This window comes from Chenopodium album, chromosome 19, assembly GCF_948465745.1.
Source record: "Chenopodium album chromosome 19, dcCheAlbu1.1, whole genome shotgun sequence".
Lineage (NCBI taxonomy): Eukaryota > Viridiplantae > Streptophyta > Magnoliopsida > Caryophyllales > Amaranthaceae > Chenopodium > Chenopodium album.
In genome coordinates this window covers 2,678,104-2,696,390 of record NC_137852.1, presented here as the reverse complement: position 1 = coordinate 2,696,390, position 18,287 = coordinate 2,678,104, and the positions used below count along the sequence as shown (strand labels likewise).

Sequence of the window (18,287 nt, the reverse complement as noted above, 5' to 3'; positions counted from 1 at the left end):
ATTAATTAAAAAGGAAACAATAACAATATATTGTTTGAAAAATTAATTTGCAACAAAAAAATACATATAATTTTCTTACACATTTCAGATTTTATTATTAAAATTCTTAGATTAAAAAATTAATATATGTTAAACGGGTGGGTGGATGATTAGCGGGTGAAAAAAGTATCATCCATATCCGATCCGATCCATCATCCGCTTCATCCGTCACCCGCTTTTCATCCATTTAATTCGGGTTTTCATCCATTTATTTATTGCGGGTGGAGCGGGTTAGTGGATATCCACTTAATATTGACATCCCTAATGCCTAGTTTAAATGTTTGATAATTCTTAGTGTATTGAATTAATAGATGGGAGATAACAAGTACTAGTATTAGAAAATTGTGTATTTCATATACCATAACTATAAAATAAGATCACCTGAAATAGTCTTAGAAATTAGCTAGCTATAGTATGGCAACTAGAGGCTTTCATGGCATCGAACAAATTTGACGGCAGAAGTTGGTGAACAGGAAGCTGAAGTGAGCTCATTGCCTTCTTTAAAGCCTTAGTTGACAGGCCATTAGGAAGTAGAGTGGCGGAACTTTGCCCTTTAGATAGAGGGAATATCGGCTAAACTGTGCACCTGGGTGGAAGCATCATATCAACCATGGTGCATGAAGATTATGTGCCTTCAGAGGGCGCATGCATATTATGCGCTGGTTAGCTGGTTCATGAAGATTATACGACTTCCTTTGTGCACACACATGGTTACGTGGCGGCAAGATCGTCATGTGTACATTAGCATTACAATATATGATGATGAAAGATTAGCATGAATTCAGAATAATGTACTCTGACACTCTGTATATCTTGCGTTAGCTAACTGAAGGTTGTTGGTTGCTTAGTTCTGAAAAGGGAATGCGCTGATGGGCTTGGATCAGGCAAGAAATACAATTGATCCACCCACATTACATTTTAGCCTGGTTGAGGATGATGAAATTCTGATATTTGCCACATAAACTTTCTGTAACTGATTTAAAATTTTGTTCAACCTATTAAAAGTCTATTTTCTTTGAGATTTTTCTACCCTCTGCCTCAAACTTTCAATACAAATTCACCATTCCAAATGAACCCAATAGAAAATCAAATCAAAGGTTAGTTTGATTAAACTCGGGGTTTCTTCAGTAAGTTTGCGTTAGAAAGCATCATCTAATATCTTGATGTTTAAATCTTACTTTCCAAAAACAGATATCATTATATAATACGACGAATAGTTGAACATAGTATTCGGAAAACCTTATTAATTTAATATATTATGGAGTAGAATCTTGAACATGCATAGATAATATCCAATCAAGGAAGAAGAAAGGAAACAAACTTGAAATGGTAAGTAGACTTTAAAATTATGTGAATGGCATGTTTCTCTTTAACAACTAACAAGTACAAGAAAATAAAAAGCACTATAAAATGTTGAACAACAAAAATGCACTAAGCAGACATATTATCGTCTATGAATGATTGCGAATGGAAACTTGAGCTCATTGTGTCTTAAGATAGTGGTCTTTGTTTCCACTATAATACCCCATTTTGACACCCTCCTCATTTTCTGTGTTTCTGCTTCCACATTTGCTTCTGTTTTAAGATTCTAGCTTCTCATCACGTGTGCAATTACAAACAAATACTGGATGTAAATATATTCTAATCAAATCAATTTTTTAGATGGTTCTACCAACTTCTTAGACTCACAGTCAACTTATAATTATACCATATATGATAACAAAATAAATAAATCATGATTTAAATGTATTTTTCAACCATAAATGGATAAGCCTAGATACATTTTTTCAAGCTAGGTAATCTAGTGTAAAAAAAAACAAAAAAAACACAACATAAGTTGAATAATCGAGTATAAATTAGTTTTGTTATCAATCTAGTTGTGACCCATAAAATATAATCTTTCTTTGCTTATGAAACAATAATATTATAAATATACATTACAATGGATTGAAACTAACAAAATCTCAATTGTAATGTTTTTTCTTGTATTTAATTGAGAAATTACTTTTAATTTGACTAATCATAGACATATATATTTAAATAAGAGGAAAAAAAAATTGAATGAAAAGGTATACCTATATTATTGTATTGTTATCAAAGAAATGACATATACCTACAATCCTACATACAATACTAATGTTATTATAATTTGTACTCTTTATTTTGGATTAAGTTAAATTATATACTTATTAATTTAATTTTATTTGTGCACACTTGTCATTAATAGGTCAAATATTTAAATATTCACACATAATAAGATTTAACATAAACTTCATATGTATTTTTTTTTTAACTCATATTTGTATGTATGATGTACTTGTAATAAATCAATGATGATCAAAATAGTGTTTAAAAAAAGAATAAAGTATTAGAGTATATGTAGACTGATTATGATTATACGAAGTAGTTCAAAAAGGTTTGGTACAGAAGTCATTAAATCGTTACTAAGGGTCCACACGTTTAGTTATATCATACTTCATGAATCCAAACAAAATCTTCTTTGCCTAAATTTGGTCAGATCATACTTCTTCGACCATGCAATTTCTTTCTTTTGCATAATTTATTCTGAAATTCCAATATATTAGCCGCTATCAAGGTAGTCAATTAATTGCTAACTACCCCATTCAATTTCAACTACCTTTGTAATGAGACTAAAGTTCTTAAATGGCTATTTTATGAAGGCTGAAATAGTATAAATCGGTAATACTCATAATACCCCCTCCGTTCTCAATTGTTTATCATTGTGACAATTATAGTACTTTGTACAGAGTAACAACTTACTCCGTATGCTACTATAGTAATTTAAAATGGATATACCGTAACACATAAGGAATCTAATGGCAAACTTTGAGAGACGAAGGCGTAACTAAACGGTCATGTATTTGATTGGACTAATGAGATTGATATAATGGTTCATGTGATATGGGCCTGAAATGCCTAATCTTATCAGCGTAACAACAAAGCCAGCAGCAGCAATTTGTAAAGCCTAGCTACTAAAGTCCTTAGCTAGAGCGAGCTAGTCCCCACTCTTGTTCAAATCATATCATTGAAATAACTAAGGGTTTCTTCTACATTTTCCCGTCAATTCATTGGTTTTCTTGGCGCATTATGGTTTGCCAATTGCTTAGGAAGTGCATGATCAAGATTTTTTAGATCTTTTGACAAGTTTGGTATATTCTACTATAGGTATCTTTACAACATTATTGTCTATTTGTCTTCGCCTACTAATACTTTTATACTCTCAATCTCTAGAAATTTAAGAGTAGATCAATGGGTAAAAGTTATAGAATACGTACATCATCTTTAGTTTTCTCACGTTGCAATATTGAATCATCAATAAGGAGTGAGAGTGTTGTGATGAGGTCCACCTACCTAATTTTTTTTTTAAAAAAAATCACCATGTAATAATATATCTCAGCAATTACAACGTGTTAATCTATTATTGTGCTGTATCTTGAAAACGGCATGCTCCGAAATAAAAAATCTATGATCTGGAAACAAAGGGAGCTTATTTCACTTCACTGTCATGTCTACTCACCTATAGTGAGTGATCCAAGTATATATATCTCATACGAGAAAGAAATAAGAACAAAGGCAAAGTTTGTGTGCTAAATTAGGCTAAAGTCGGCAAATCATATGTAGTGGTTGTAGTTGAGACTTGATATCTACAACTATATTCTTGTGCATCTAAAGACAATCTTTTACCATTTGGTCCATTTCATAAACCCATCCAATATAAAGTAAGAAAAGAAGTAATTGCTCTTATAAGCATATAGTATAATTATATATAGTGGTATCATTTCAAAGAAATATTGTGTACATTAAGAAGCCAATCATTCCTCAAAATTCTAACGGAAAAAGAAGATAATAGCCTATTAGAAGATGGTGCTTCAATCAGCATGCACTAATCTCATTGATTTAAGAAGAGATTATATTAGTAGTAAAATAGGGTCCTTTAAAAGTGCTTTTTGTTTTCTATTTCTTTTTCTAATCATTAAAAATGGTCCCTTCGTATGAGATATGAGAATTGCCTGCATTATAGTATTTCATTAATTAAATTCCCCACATCATCAATTTTGCCGTGCTTGTGTTGTTTGGTGGCCATTCATTGTTCTATCTTATTTTATAATTTTTCATAACTATTTTATTATTATTATTTTAACATGATAATCATTAAATTCTACATAAGATAGATAAATAGAATTAAAGCAACACTTTTTGTTTAATCTAAAATCATAATGAAAATAAGTATTAAAAGGCAAAATCGATCTAATGGCTAACTAATCACGCGAAGCATCATTGCCATTCATATATTTACCTAATGGTTAATTCTAGCAACGAAGAGGATTGTCCGTAAACTCTAGACATTATTAATTTGTCCATACACCAAAGGTAACTATGAAGATTGTACATAGAGATTGTACGACTATAATAAATAGATTTAGAACATTAGAAAAATAAGCTCGAATAATAATAGGTTTGAATGAGGTAAATTCAGCAAAATAGTTTAGACAATTCCAATTCTGAAAAAGAAATAAAGTTTATCAAGTTCATTTCATAGCTAAAATTTAAACTAAAATAAGTGAATATCGGTAAATATAATGTAAACTCGTATATCCTTACTAAAACCATACGGAGTACTATGTAGTGTACTAGTGTTGTACATAAAGCTAGTTAACATTTAAGCATGTTTACTTTACACCATGTCTTCGTTTAAAGTAGCTTTTAGAGTTTTGAACAAAAGCTACTCCGTAAAAAGTGTTAAACAATATACTTGTATATACTTTGTGGTGTTTTTTAAAAAGAACTTTTATAATTTGAGATAGTGTATTGGAGAGGTAAAAATGGTTTTTTTGGAGAGATGTAACTATTAGATTCAGTATATTGTCGATACAAGTACATCTACCACAAAACTTAAGTGAAAAATGCATCTTAAATAAGTTTAGGCATCGTGTTTTGAGCAATAATGTTTCTACCACGTACATATGATGAATTAAAATTTTAATTAAGATCGACAAAATAAAAGAGTGCAAATAAACTTTGAGATAACTTTTAATGTCTTACAATAGATACTCGTTAGACCATTTTAATTATTGAATTCTTACCCTCAAGACTCACATTATGGGGTGATTCCTTATCATCTTATCTAGAATTAGGCGATCAACTTAAACATAAAGGAAATTCAAAGTAATAGGAGTATTTAGTAAGCGTAATCTTGTAGATATGTTAGGTGTGATAGATGGATAGATACTCCTTAGTATACTAGGCAAATTATTCTTGATTAAACCTACTTGTAGGGACATGCAAGAAGTTGGGATAATGGCTATTTCCAAATTCTAAAATTGACAGGAATAATCCCTCTATAAATCAAATTAAAACTAATTTATGGGAACCTAATTAAAAAATACAACTCTTTGTTATAAATCATCAGTACTTACTACTAATCATTACATCTTCCACTAAACACCAAAGCTAAACTCGATCATATTAATTGATTGATGGCAAAGTTGATATTCCTTTGGGAAAAAGCAGTGATGCTCAGTCACTATGAGAATACCTTTATCATTTCATGCTACGCACTACAACCTTGGGTCATATCTCATTTTTTACAGGCATATACCCCTCAATTCCTCATATTTTTTTCTTTTAATTTTTCTATTTTAAGGGATAATTTAAGAAACCTATCATAAATCATTACAAGAAAGAATCTAAACTCAAATCTTATCGCAGATTGATAATCCAAAATCTTGTATAAGGCGGTATGTACTTAACCATATTTTATGGCAAAATTTGACTATCTTTTTCTATTTTGAATGGGGATTCTATGTTGTTATTTTAGGTTGATTTTTAATGTTTATTTTGTAAGTTTGCCTGGACATATTCTTGTTGTAATGCCATTAAGCTACATACGCTTTAATTGAACATATCCATGTTAAACTATCCACCCGCCCTTGCCTCAAGAGAGTACTCCGTAAAATTTTATAGGTGTTACACTTACACCGTATGTACCAATTTTACCAAAGCATACATGTTTGATTTGTAAATGTAAAACAAAGCGATCATGAAATCTGATTTCATTTTTTAATTGCTTCCCACACACCAAAATAGTGGTGATCATGATTAATCAACTAACATGCATCTTATCCAAGTGAAATTTGTTAGAGATTTAGAGAGTCAAAGAGGCAAGGGGGGTAAACAAAGATATGGTCTTGCTAAAGTGAAGTTAAAAAAGAGGATAAAGCAATGAATAATAACCCACAACTTCTAGTTAAATGAAAAAAAAGATGATGATTATTATTTTTAATTTATAGCTGAAATTGACAGAATATTGGCAAGTACTCATAGTGAATCTCCATAAATGATGACTCGTGGTTTAGTTGTGCTTTTATTTGCATGTAGAAAACAATTTATTTAGAGTGGAACACGATACTCTTCCTAAACTTATGTTACTTATCTGTTCTCCTCTCCCTTTTAGAAAGAACTACTTTGTATTTTTGTCACTCGTATTTTTGTAGTCAAAAGCCGTGTAAAAGTTGGGAGATCTATATACTATCAAGTCGATATATTCACAACTCTAAGGTTTACTGTACTTAATTTATACTCGTATTAGCTAGTTCAGGCCAGTTTTATCATGACTTATATAAATTTAAATTAGATACGAGGTAAAACAAGATCTTGAAAGAGCATATAAGAGACATGGTTGTGGAATCCTTGAACTTTCTCTAAGCTAATTTAAATTTGTTTGTTAAATGCAACTTTTAAAATAAAAGAGTTTTAAAAAAAAAAAAAAAAGTAGCATAATTAAATGATACAAGTAGGAAAAAATGGAGTAGACAAGTAGTAGTAGTAGTAGTGCAGGTTGGCTATGGTAAAAATGGGGAAGAGTAAAATAAATACGGACAGGTAAATGAATTAATTAAAGGAGTTAGAGAATGAAAAAGGTAGAAAGAGTAATGAAATTAAAGCAGCAACAACTTAAATACCAAGACATTACAGTACATAACAGAACACTTTAATTTACTCAGCAGTAGTAGACTTTTGTAGTAGACACTAGCCAGTTGTAAATGTAGGATCAGTAGAAGACTTTTTTTTTTAAACTTACAGGCCATGCCATGCCGCCATCCATTGGAGGCTATTGTCAGCCCCCTGCCCTGCCAAGCCCAACTCCCACTTTTTACTATCGTCACAGGAGTATGTGGTTGGGTTACTTCGTTATTGTTAAAGGAGTAACTCAGTCAATGTTATAAAAGGTTATTTCGTCATTAGTGTTATATTGGTTACTTCGTACTAGGTTAGTGTTATAAGGGTTATTCGGTGAGTATTGTAGGGGTTACTCAGTCAATGTTATAGAGATTATTTTGTTCTTTTATAAAAGGCCACATGGTGTGACCAACTACACACAAGACGCATTGTTTGTAAATATACATTATAAGAGAAGTTCAAATGAACCAAACAAAGGCCCTAAATCAAAAGGCAATAAAATAGGTTTTCCTCTTAAAGTTCTATCTTAAACATATCAAACTTTTAAAGAATGATTTCTTTGAAGATGTAAACAACAATCAATCAATAAATGCTTTTATTAGAAATCAAATTGTACTCCATATTAGTCTATGTAATTATTTTTACACATTAATTGTATAAGTATTACAAGTACGAATGTAACATTAACAAAAAAAATAATACCAATTGTTTATGCGTGCTTTTGTCAACAATTTCTACATTAGTATAGTTTGAAAATGGATACAATATATATATGCGACAATTATAAGAATTGATAACAAAATCACCGATTCATTGGTATTAAAATGTTACTCCCTCCGTCCCTAAATTACATTCCTCTTTCTCTCTATTATGTGAGGAATTAATGCTAGAAAGAGGAATGTAATTTAGGGACGGAGGGAGTATTGTTTGATCGATTTGCTTTAATATGTCTTCATTTTACTTCCTTTTAGGAAACTTTAAGCGACTTAATGGCTAGATATATAATTTTCCTTATTTTTTTAGGGGGAAAAAAAAGAACTTTAATGTACTCACAATACTTACACTCATTCTTTAAACGGTTAAGCCCACGTTATATATGTGTTACATGCTTTCTCTGATATTGTAATAGTTTTTAATCGTAGCGTGGGGGTACACAGTTCTTAATGAGATGACATACATTGATACATATACACAAATAAAAATGAAACTTGTGTGATTGAATAAAAGAATAGAGAGTCGTTGGCCAAGTAAAATGTTACAGTATTTCCTTTTGTTTCAAAATTAATTATCTCAATTTAACTTTTACACTATTTATATACATTATATTGATCTCTGTTTATATTTCGTACATAAAATTTTTAAATATAATTGCGTAAGTATTTGTTAGAATCATTTTAATTATATCTTTTGAATATCAACATTATTTTACGGAGTAATCAATAATAACCAACTAATCACGAGGTTTATGTCATGTTATCATGAGGTTTATGTCATGCATGTTTATTATAATATCAACATTATAAACATGACATAAACCTCGTGATTAGTCGGCATTATTAATCAAGTTTTGCATTAACGATTGAGTTGGTCAAATTGAGACATTCATTTCGGAAGGGAGTAGGTATTTGATTACTCCGTATTTTGCAACATTAAAAAAAAAAAGAGTTTCAATTAAAAGAAAACATTAAAAATCATGCATAAGGGTCTGTTATGATTTACTGAGCTGAGCTGAGCTGAATTGAACTGATTGAACTGAATAGAGCTGAAATGAGTTGTTTGTGAGACAGGAAAATTAGGAACTGAACTGAACTGAAATGAAATTAAGCTGAAGATAACATACCCTAAGTTTAAAGTTTAGTTAAACCAAATTATCAAATCATATAAGAAAAAATAAGTTCAGATTAAATCAAATACGTAGTATGAGTACGTAAAAATGGTAAACAAGTCCAAGAGGTCTCGATCCAGTGCGATCGTTTTATTTAAATTCCGTACACCAAGCCCAAAAATAAAAAAGGCATCAACTCTTTCTCCCTCCTCTTTCTGCTGAAGCCGCTTTCTTTCACTCTATCTCAGACACAGACAGTGACTCAGAATTAAAACCCCTGAAAAAGATTATTCAATTTCCCCAACTTATTATTTCATTCTTCACCTGTCCAGCAAATCAAACCCCCCAATATCTTTCAATTATAGAAATACATCTCAAGATTAAAATTACAAGTATTTTATTTCCTTTTATTTTCATAAAATCAGATAATTTGTCCACTTCATCTTGTCTCTTTCTCTCCCCTACTAAAACCCAGAAATTATTCATACATACCCCATAATTCTTCTTCATTATTTCATGTCATTTTCTTTTCTTCTTTCAAACAACATTTTTAAAGCAAGGCATTTAATCTCTTTGGGAATAATTGTTGGGTAGTTGTACCTTCTATTATTAATTATTTTATTTTATTTTACTCCGTATTTTTCTATCAATATCTTCTCAAACAAAATTCCCTCATTTTCTCGTGTTCAAACCCTTTTTTTTAAAGGAAAAAAAAAACTCGTGAGATTTGTTGTCTGTTTGTGTAACTGGATTTCTGAATTTCTGGGTACTTTTTAAGGATTTCTGGATCAAACTCTTTTTTATTTAAGGAACCCAAAGTTTTAAAAAAAGAAACAGTTGAGTTTTAAGGAGTGAGTGAAAATGGCAGAGGTGGTGAAGCAAGTGGAAGCAGCAGCAATGGTGAATCAGACAGATGATGTTGTTGATGGAGGTGGTGTTGAGGAGAGAGAAAATGTAGGAGGTGAAATTGATGAAGAAAATCAAAAATTCAGTTTTAAGAATTTTTTGTGGCATGGTGGTTCTGTTTATGATGCTTGGTTTAGTTGTGCTTCCAATCAGGTACCTATTTTTCTATTTCTATTTACTTTAGGTGTCGTGTGTACGTGTACTCGTATACGAGTAATTTATAACTGCACTCCTCTCCTTAAGAGAGCGATTTATAGAGCCGCTCTCGTGGAGTGGAGTGCGATTAATTTAATTTTTGGAGTGCTTAAATCATTTTTAACTTTTCATCGGAGTAATATTAGAAAAACCTTTGGAATTGGATTATTTTTTTTTTTTTGAATTGGAATTGAATTTATAACATAACTAATTATAGTGTGTAATTACTTTTTTATTGTTTGAAATGGGGAGAAAAATAACGAGGCATGTAGTAAAAAATAATGTAGCATTTCTTTCACGAATTAGAAAAATAAAGAACTAAAATCAACCGGCCGGAATTATTTAATCTTTAAAGGACAAACATAAAATATAAATGGAGTTTAAAAACAATTTAAGATTTATTTTTGTGAATTACGGCGTACATGTATGTGAATGTGAGTAGCATGGAGTGTTATGGAGGATTCTGTTAGATGTGGCCCAGCCCGGCGCTCAGGTCTGAATCCGATCCATTGCCATCCCTATATCGATTGTTTTTATTGACAAAATAATATTATTTTTGCAGGTGGCTCAAGTGCTGTTGACATTGCCATATTCATTCTCACAAATGGGAATGTTATCAGGGTTGATACTCCAAGTGTTTTATGGTTTGCTAGGAAGTTGGACGGCTTATCTTATCAGTGTGCTCTATGTTGAGTACCGTAGTAGAAGAGAGAAAGAAGGTGCCAGCTTCAAGAACCATGTCATTCAGGTTTATTTTTCAATTTTCATTTCTTACTAAATTTTACTATTTTTTTCTATTGTAAACTAAAATTTATTATATAACCCGTGTTTGTGAATGTTTTACATCTTATAGTCGAGAAACTCTTAGTTGGTCCTTGTAATTGATATAAAAGCAATTCGATCTCGGGTTTTCTTAGTACAAAATTTACTTGTTATCCCGGAACTGGATTAAAAATTCTAGTCCTTGGTGTTTTATTGAAAAAGAGTCTAGTATTTGAGAGTGTTATACAAAGTACGAGTACTAGTTTTATTTCTATTGCTAGCAAAAATATAGTACAAAGTATTTGTTGCTAGCACTCTAGAAGGGATTTTTTGTTGTTAACAGAAAATTTCCCTGGTTTTTTCTAACTTCCCCCCTGTTTTTTTCTGTCTACTACCTAATTGCACAAAATCGTGGGACCATGATCATGGCAAATCATATATTCAAGTTCAAGTTTTGTTGGTGTACAAAATTCTGTCCAAGATAATAATGCTAAAAACATCCCATGCATAGTTTCTAATGATTGTTTAATGAATAGTTTGACCATATTTGTTCATGAATTCAAGATCTAATTAGAGGTTTTACCCTCTTATTATAATAATATTTCACCATTTTAAAGTATCTCATCTTATTATTCTTATTCTCACTCTCACTTGTTTTTAAAGATATGTCAATGTTCCATCTTTTGATTTTCTAAACTTTAAGGCTTAATATTTATTCATATGTTAAATACTTAAATTCCTGTTTTAGGTGAGTAGTTTACTTTTTTGACTGAGACCTAATATTCATCATAGAAAATTTTGCCTGAGTTTCAAAAGCTGTTTTTCATATAAGAAGTTAATGATAGTCTTACTATTCACTCATCACTTTTTGTGTATAATTCACTTTATGCTCGCATTTAACATATATGTGTAATAAAGGAATTTATAACCAAAAGGTAACCCTAAAAATCTTAACTGTAAAATAAGTCTTGGGTCAATTCATTTACATTTTCACATCGTGAAACGTTAAAAGTAATAAGTCAAATGTGAAACCATCTCGTGCAAGATTCTGTCGTAATTAAAAGTTCCCGCACCACTATCTTATGTTGTAAATTCTTTTTCTTCATGTTCTGATTCTAATACTTTTTGGTTTGCAGTGGTTTGAGGTCTTAGATGGCTTGCTAGGGCCATTTTGGAAGGGAATTGGATTGGGTTTCAATTGCACATTCTTACTCTTTGGATCTGTGATTCAGCTTATAGCTTGTGCAAGGTTAAAATTCAATAATTGCTCCCAATTATTCCTTACAAATTAATGCCAAAAGTTATGGTGTATGTTCAATTGTACGTTATAATAAATTATTTTGTTTATTTGATTGCAGTAACATATACTACATAAATGATCATTTGGACAAAAGGACATGGACATACATATTTGGGGCATGTTGTGCCACAACTGTGTTTATACCTTCCTTTCACAATTATAGAATTTGGTCATTTCTTGGCCTTGGAATGACCACTTATACCGCTTGGTATTTGACCATCGCTGCCCTTGTTCATGGCCAGGTAATAATTTCACCTTCTATCTCCCTCTCTTTTATTTTTAGGGTTTAGGGTTTAAGATAAGATGCAGCCTTACAAGTTAGGGGAATTAGTGGATTTAATTTATCTAATTATCTATACTTAGATTTTTTAAATCAATTTTACCATATGCTTTGCATAGGCCAAAAAATTAGTTAAACTAATATACAAGGGGATACCAATAGTCCAAATAATGACAGAATGCAAAACTTTTCAAGCCGCTAAACAGAAATCTATAATACCAACTTTAAATCACTTGTACAGTGCACAGTTTGACACTTATGTCCTAATACATTGTTTTAAAGGATCTTCTAGGATTTTCCCTATAATAGCAAGCAATGTTAGGTGCATGTCCAATTTGCACTATTGGACTAATTGGAGTGTTTACTACTTAAACCTATACTGTTTTTTAAAAATCATTTGGTTAACAAAACATCTTCCATGTCAAGTGTCATTTTAGATTATGCTCATGAAGAAATAATAGTGCATCTATAGTCACATATGTATTCTTTAGGATGTCCGAAAACATCATTCACATCTTCTAAAATAACAGTGGTTTGTAATTGATTTAACATTACACTCTTAACTAAATTGAGTATTTGAGAGTTAGAGAATTGCCCAACATTTAAATATTCGAAATCAATCATGTCACATACTTATTGACGAGTTATCGGGACAATTTGCAAATGCATACTCAAGTGCCATGGCAATTGCCAAAACCATCATTTTCCTATTTGCATTAGTCATCACCCTCTCCCCCATCTTCCCTAAATCCCGTTATTTTTTGTCTTTATTGAAGATTAAATTGATTTCTTAATGGGAGTAAAAGTTAGAATTTGAAAGTTTCATGTGGAAAAACAATATTACAGGTCCCAGGTGTGATCCACTCTGGTCCAAAAAAGTTGGTGCTCTATTTCACAGGAGCAACTAATATCCTCTACACTTTTGGTGGACATGCTGTAACTGTGTAAGTGCAAATCCTTTACTCTCTTCACTCTACCTTAATCTCAATATTTATCACTTTCTTCTTGCAGCTTTTGTTTCCCTATTTCAAGGATTTTATGTTAGACAAACATCATTATGTTGGTATACATGCATTTGTTTATTTATTGGGATTTTAGTTTTATATTTTTAAGCAAAGGATCATTGTCCTAATCTTGGTTGATTTCTTAATCACGTATTTTTGGCTAATTTCAATTCTTCTTGGTTATTGGCTTTTTACCTAACAAAAGACCAAATCGTGTCACTTTCTGCAGTAATGTGCATAAAATAAATGCTAGTTTAGGGCTATTAAAATAAACATCTCATGTTTATTTATAGGTTCATTATTTCATTGGAAACTTTTGAAAAAGTTTAAGCTTTTCTTATGTATGCTTTTTTCTTTTTCTGGATATAAAATTTGACTTTTCATTTGTTTTAGATTGAGCATTGATAAACTATTAGCAACTATTAGCTGAAATAATCCAATAACTGTGGGGAACCACTTATTCTCCTTTTTTCTTACCATTGTTTATGTAATTGGCACATTAAGGATTCATGCGCATAAAAGTGTGGCCCCTAGTTCCATCTTTGTTTAAATGACCCAATAGATCTTCTGGCCAAATCACTTCTTGTTTTGATTTCACCATTTGGGTGTCTTCAATCCTAGTATTAGCATCCTATGTAATTCTAGTTCTAAGCCTCTAAGGTAATGAATGGATTTGAAACGTGATCTTCATTCTGTTACTGTGCTATTAAGGAACAACCAGGGGACCATATGTAAAGTTTTAATCTTTTGGCGGTATTTTTTTATCATTCAAATATCATATAGCTGTTTTTTCAAAAATAAATTGTTCCATGATTTGTAAACAATTTCTTTGTAAAAGTTTGGTCCAAAAGAAATGTTGAATTTTGCTGGTAGTACATCTTGATATGAGGCCAATTAGCTGTGATATTAGTAGTAAGTGCAAAGATTTTGTTTTCTTCTTACCAACTCTCTTTATAGTAAAGTAATAAATCCAAAATAGAATGAGGCAATTGTTTTCTATTTTCTGAAAAGAATTAAACCATGATGATACTTGTGCAGTTGTGCTTCATGCTTTGGTCCATACTCCATAAGATATGATGGTTGACCATACTGTCAATTGCATACTTGTAATAATTGGCATAATTTGTACTCAAGAATGAATTCATCCATTGAAATTCTATTGTGGGACCTTATGCCTTACTGATAAAAAATGACTGTTACCAGGGAAATCATGCATGCTATGTGGAAGCCACAGAAGTTCAAGTACATTTATCTAATTGCAACTCTTTATGTTTTCACCCTTACACTTCCTTCTGCTGCTGCTGTCTACTGGGCCTTTGGTGATGAACTCCTCAACCATGCCAATGCTTTCTCCCTCCTTCCTCGTAATGGCTTCCGTGATGCTGCTGTCATCCTTATGCTCATTCACCAGGTTTAACTCGCACCCTTGCCTTAGATCTTTTTTGAATCGTACAACTGCATATTAACAAAAAAAATTAAAACATTATTGCTAAATCATTTACAGTGTGACTTGTCCCACGCAATGCATATTGTTTTTCAATTCAACACGCAACATTTGACATTCAAAGAATCCTTTCCGTCCAAACTCAATTGTTACATTACTAGTTTAGGCTACACTATCTAATACTTCCAAACCAAAAAAGTATACATGAAAAGCAAACGATCTGATCTTATGTAACGAAATCGTGTGAATGATTTTAAGGATCGAAAATATCTTTCTAACTTTATCTTTTGGGGCATGGACAGTTTATAACATTTGGATTTGCATGCACACCTCTGTACTTTGTGTGGGAAAAAGTGGTGGGGGTGCATGATACAAAGAGCCTATGTTTAAGGGCAGTGGCTAGATTACCAGTGGTGATACCAATATGGTTCTTAGCAATTATCTTTCCTTTCTTTGGGCCCATCAACTCTACTGTGGGGGCCTTCTTAGTCAGCTTCACTGTTTATATCATACCAACTTTGGCCCACATGCTCACCTACAGATCGGCCCAGGCCCGTAAGGTACTCTTCTGGACCCATCTCTCATTTGCTCTTTTCTGCATTTTTTAATTATATTTTTTTTTTGTTTGGCTAATAATTGTATGTTGTTCTTTTTATATTTGGCTTTATTATTACTCCTAGATCACCTTAGCTAAGTTAAAAGGCTGGATTTTTATTTTATTTTGACATGACACATGTATGATATATGAAATTATTGTGGGTCATATTTAGTTCAAGATTAAAGTCAGGGAAAATAATACCTAACTCAGATTTTATTGAGGACCCTAACTAGATTTCCCTCCTTTTTTGACCCTCTTGCATGTGTACTTGTCACTGTTGTCAGTGCCTAAAATTTGAAAGCTTATCCTTATGGTTTTGTTAGATTTAGATCACAATGGTTTCTTTGGTGAAAGCTTTGAAAACTTAGTTACTAAGTGTCCCTATGTTTCATGATAAAGCAAATTAACATGCAGAACTTTAAACGATTCTGTTAACGCGTAGATGAAAAAGTGAGGTAGAATGGCTAATTGTAAGTCACTTGTTACGGAACATTTTACTTGTCTGTGTCATAACGCGAAACCTTTATGTTCATTTTGAGTAGTATGCTACTCGGGCCCTTCATACACCATATGTATTTTGTGTTGGTCTGTCGGAGCCTTGGCTGCTGAAAGCATAGATTTTTGTTTATGAAATAGCTGAATATGACTCTTTTAGTCTGAGTGATATAGAATATCTACAGCAGAAGTTACAGAAATTAACTGCAATCTGTTTTGTATTGAAAAATGCAGAATGCTGCTGAGAAGCTTCCTTTCTTCTTCCCAAGCTGGACAGTAATCTATGTGTTCAACGCATTCATAGTGATATGGGTATTAGTTGTGGGTTTCGGGTTTGGAGGGTGGGCAAGCATGGTGAACTTCATCAGACAAGTTAATACTTTCGGTCTTTTCGCTAAATGCTACCAGTGTAAGCCACCTCCAGCAGCACCAGCAGTACACTGAAGAGTTGCTCTATAGAATGCTGGTTTGATACTTTGATCGATCAAAGAAAAAGAATATGAAGTGTAATCAGTATTAATTTTGTTTTGTGGGTGAATGCTAATAGTAGTATGTTGTGGCGAAGCCTAGCTGTAGCTCTGTTTAATTATCAGCTGGAATTGTAATTTTTCCAAAATGATGTTTGCCAAAAAAATCCTTAAGGTACATATATGATTTAATGTTGGGTCATTTTGGATGTTGGTAATTGCATGGCTATATTGCTCCTCTCATGCGTAACATTTGGCTATTTAGGAAAATTTTCTTTTCATTGTTAATAGTTGCTTGACTATATCATCAATATCTATATCTGCTAATTAAAAAAGAAAACGAAGAGAAAAATTGACAAAAATGTATCAATATCGGTATGTGCCAAGGGACTGTGTATGAGATTATACGTTCGAATCTCCATCTACACTATGGAATGTTCTTAAGACTCATTCCAGGCCAAAAAAAAAACTGATATTTTTAATAATTTTGATGAATTATTATGCAACTTTCAAGAAAGGAACAACTCATGTCTCATGGTTAATAGAGAACGGAGATTTAGCAAAACAATCTACTCATATGGGGTGTGTAAGGTTTGGATATGATTTATCGATACTATAGACAAACTCGCTTTGTCTAAACCAATAACATACTCGTATTTGATCAATTTCTAAGCACGAGAAGTCAAAGTGTGTGTTGTTGAATCAATTACAGTACGTGAATTGTGTTAAATCAATAAATTATAAAAGTATATGTAATCAAATAATTTTCCTTTGATGTGGAAGTTGCAACAGAGTTACAGAGTTTTTCACAACTTTGCATGCGTCCACTTGCGTTGCACCCGCAAACCATGGCATGCGTCTACAGTTTTACTTCTACTGTTGTGTTGCTTTCAACCCAAAATCGCAACTATTTCGTCTGTCTTTAATTTCAGGCAACTGTGATCCCGCAAAACATGCCAGCAACTGGGTCCTGTATCTTGTGGGAAAAAACATACGTGTGTGTCTAGGGAAATTTTTATCGTAATTATGTGCAGTGATCAACAATACAATAAATAATCCCGCATGCTTAAAGAGATCGAGCTACAAAGAGTAATGATATAACCCCGTATCCTAAAGTCTTTACTGATTTGCTTAGTTCATACTCCGTATATGTGACAAGGGGTAAATTTTGTTTCCTATAGTAAATTATCATATTGAATACTGAAGAAATCAGCTTTTTTGTATAGCAGTTAATCTCCAAACAGCAATGCTCTTAGTCCATCTGAAAGCCCATCGGCAATCTCTGACTAGACAGTAACCTATGACAACTTACACGCAGTTGCCATGACACTTCTAGCATCATAGAAGTTTTTTGCTGCCAAAATGACCCGGCATCCACCTCTGTAACACCATGGTACATCGTTGTCCCAACACCAGGCAAATTCCTACAAAATCTTGTGACCATTTCAGGAAACTTGTGGCATTATCATGTCTTCATCAATAAATAAAAGGCGCAGATGCCCCAACATCCATTAGACAATTAGACCATTATCCTGATCAATGGTTCATTCACGTGCATTTATATACAAATGAAGAACACTAGACAGTGGACACACCATGTTACTATTTGTTATATATTGTTGGGTTGAAATTCACTGTCTTCTTGCAGTATACAATGTTGAGGAAGTAGCTATTTTGGACTTCATTAACATGAACATTCTAAGGTGGCCTACTAGTATACCTTGAAACCGATCTGATTGAACACAAAAGACCTAACATACACCCTGATACAAAAAAGGCAAATCCAATCTATAGACCCTTCAAATTCTGCACTGAAATTAGAATTTAAGAATAGTTACATCACCAAATTGAGCATCATTTTCGACATTTTGCTTCTTGACTACGTTAGCTGTCATGTACTCATAATATGCCTTCCGTACCTCATTATATTTCAGCTACACAAACTTAAGGTTTAACCTGCTGTTCTTCGGCCTCTCCTAGTCTCCTATGCC

The 18,287-nt window shown here is 32.2% G+C and overlaps 1 protein-coding gene across 1 annotated transcript; it reads left to right on the top strand.

Annotated features, from left to right (window-relative positions):
• The first annotated feature begins 9,179 nt into the window (after nucleotides 1-9,179).
• On the top strand, nucleotides 9,180-16,498 carry LOC145595035 (auxin transporter-like protein 2). The gene is made up of 8 exons (XM_081651390.1): nucleotides 9,180-9,904; nucleotides 10,509-10,694; nucleotides 11,845-11,957; nucleotides 12,067-12,250; nucleotides 13,135-13,232; nucleotides 14,496-14,703; nucleotides 15,039-15,296; nucleotides 16,064-16,498. Exons 1-8 carry the CDS (start codon nucleotides 9,707-9,709, stop codon nucleotides 16,271-16,273), a joined length of 1,455 nt encoding a protein of 484 aa, XP_081507516.1. The 5' UTR covers nucleotides 9,180-9,706; the 3' UTR covers nucleotides 16,274-16,498.
• The last annotated feature ends 1,789 nt before the right edge of the window (nucleotides 16,499-18,287 follow it).

Excerpts from the sequence above, each read along its gene's own strand:
- LOC145595035 (XM_081651390.1), top strand. The coding sequence starts at position 9,707 with ATGGCAGAGGTGGTGAAGCAAGTGGAAGCAGCAGCAATGGTGAATCAG. Across the intron at positions 10,695-11,844 it reads TCAAGAACCATGTCATTCAG|TGGTTTGAGGTCTTAGATGG; the intron begins GTTTATTTTTCA and ends TTTGGTTTGCAG. Across the intron at positions 13,233-14,495 it reads GGTGGACATGCTGTAACTGT|GGAAATCATGCATGCTATGT; the intron begins GTAAGTGCAAAT and ends GACTGTTACCAG.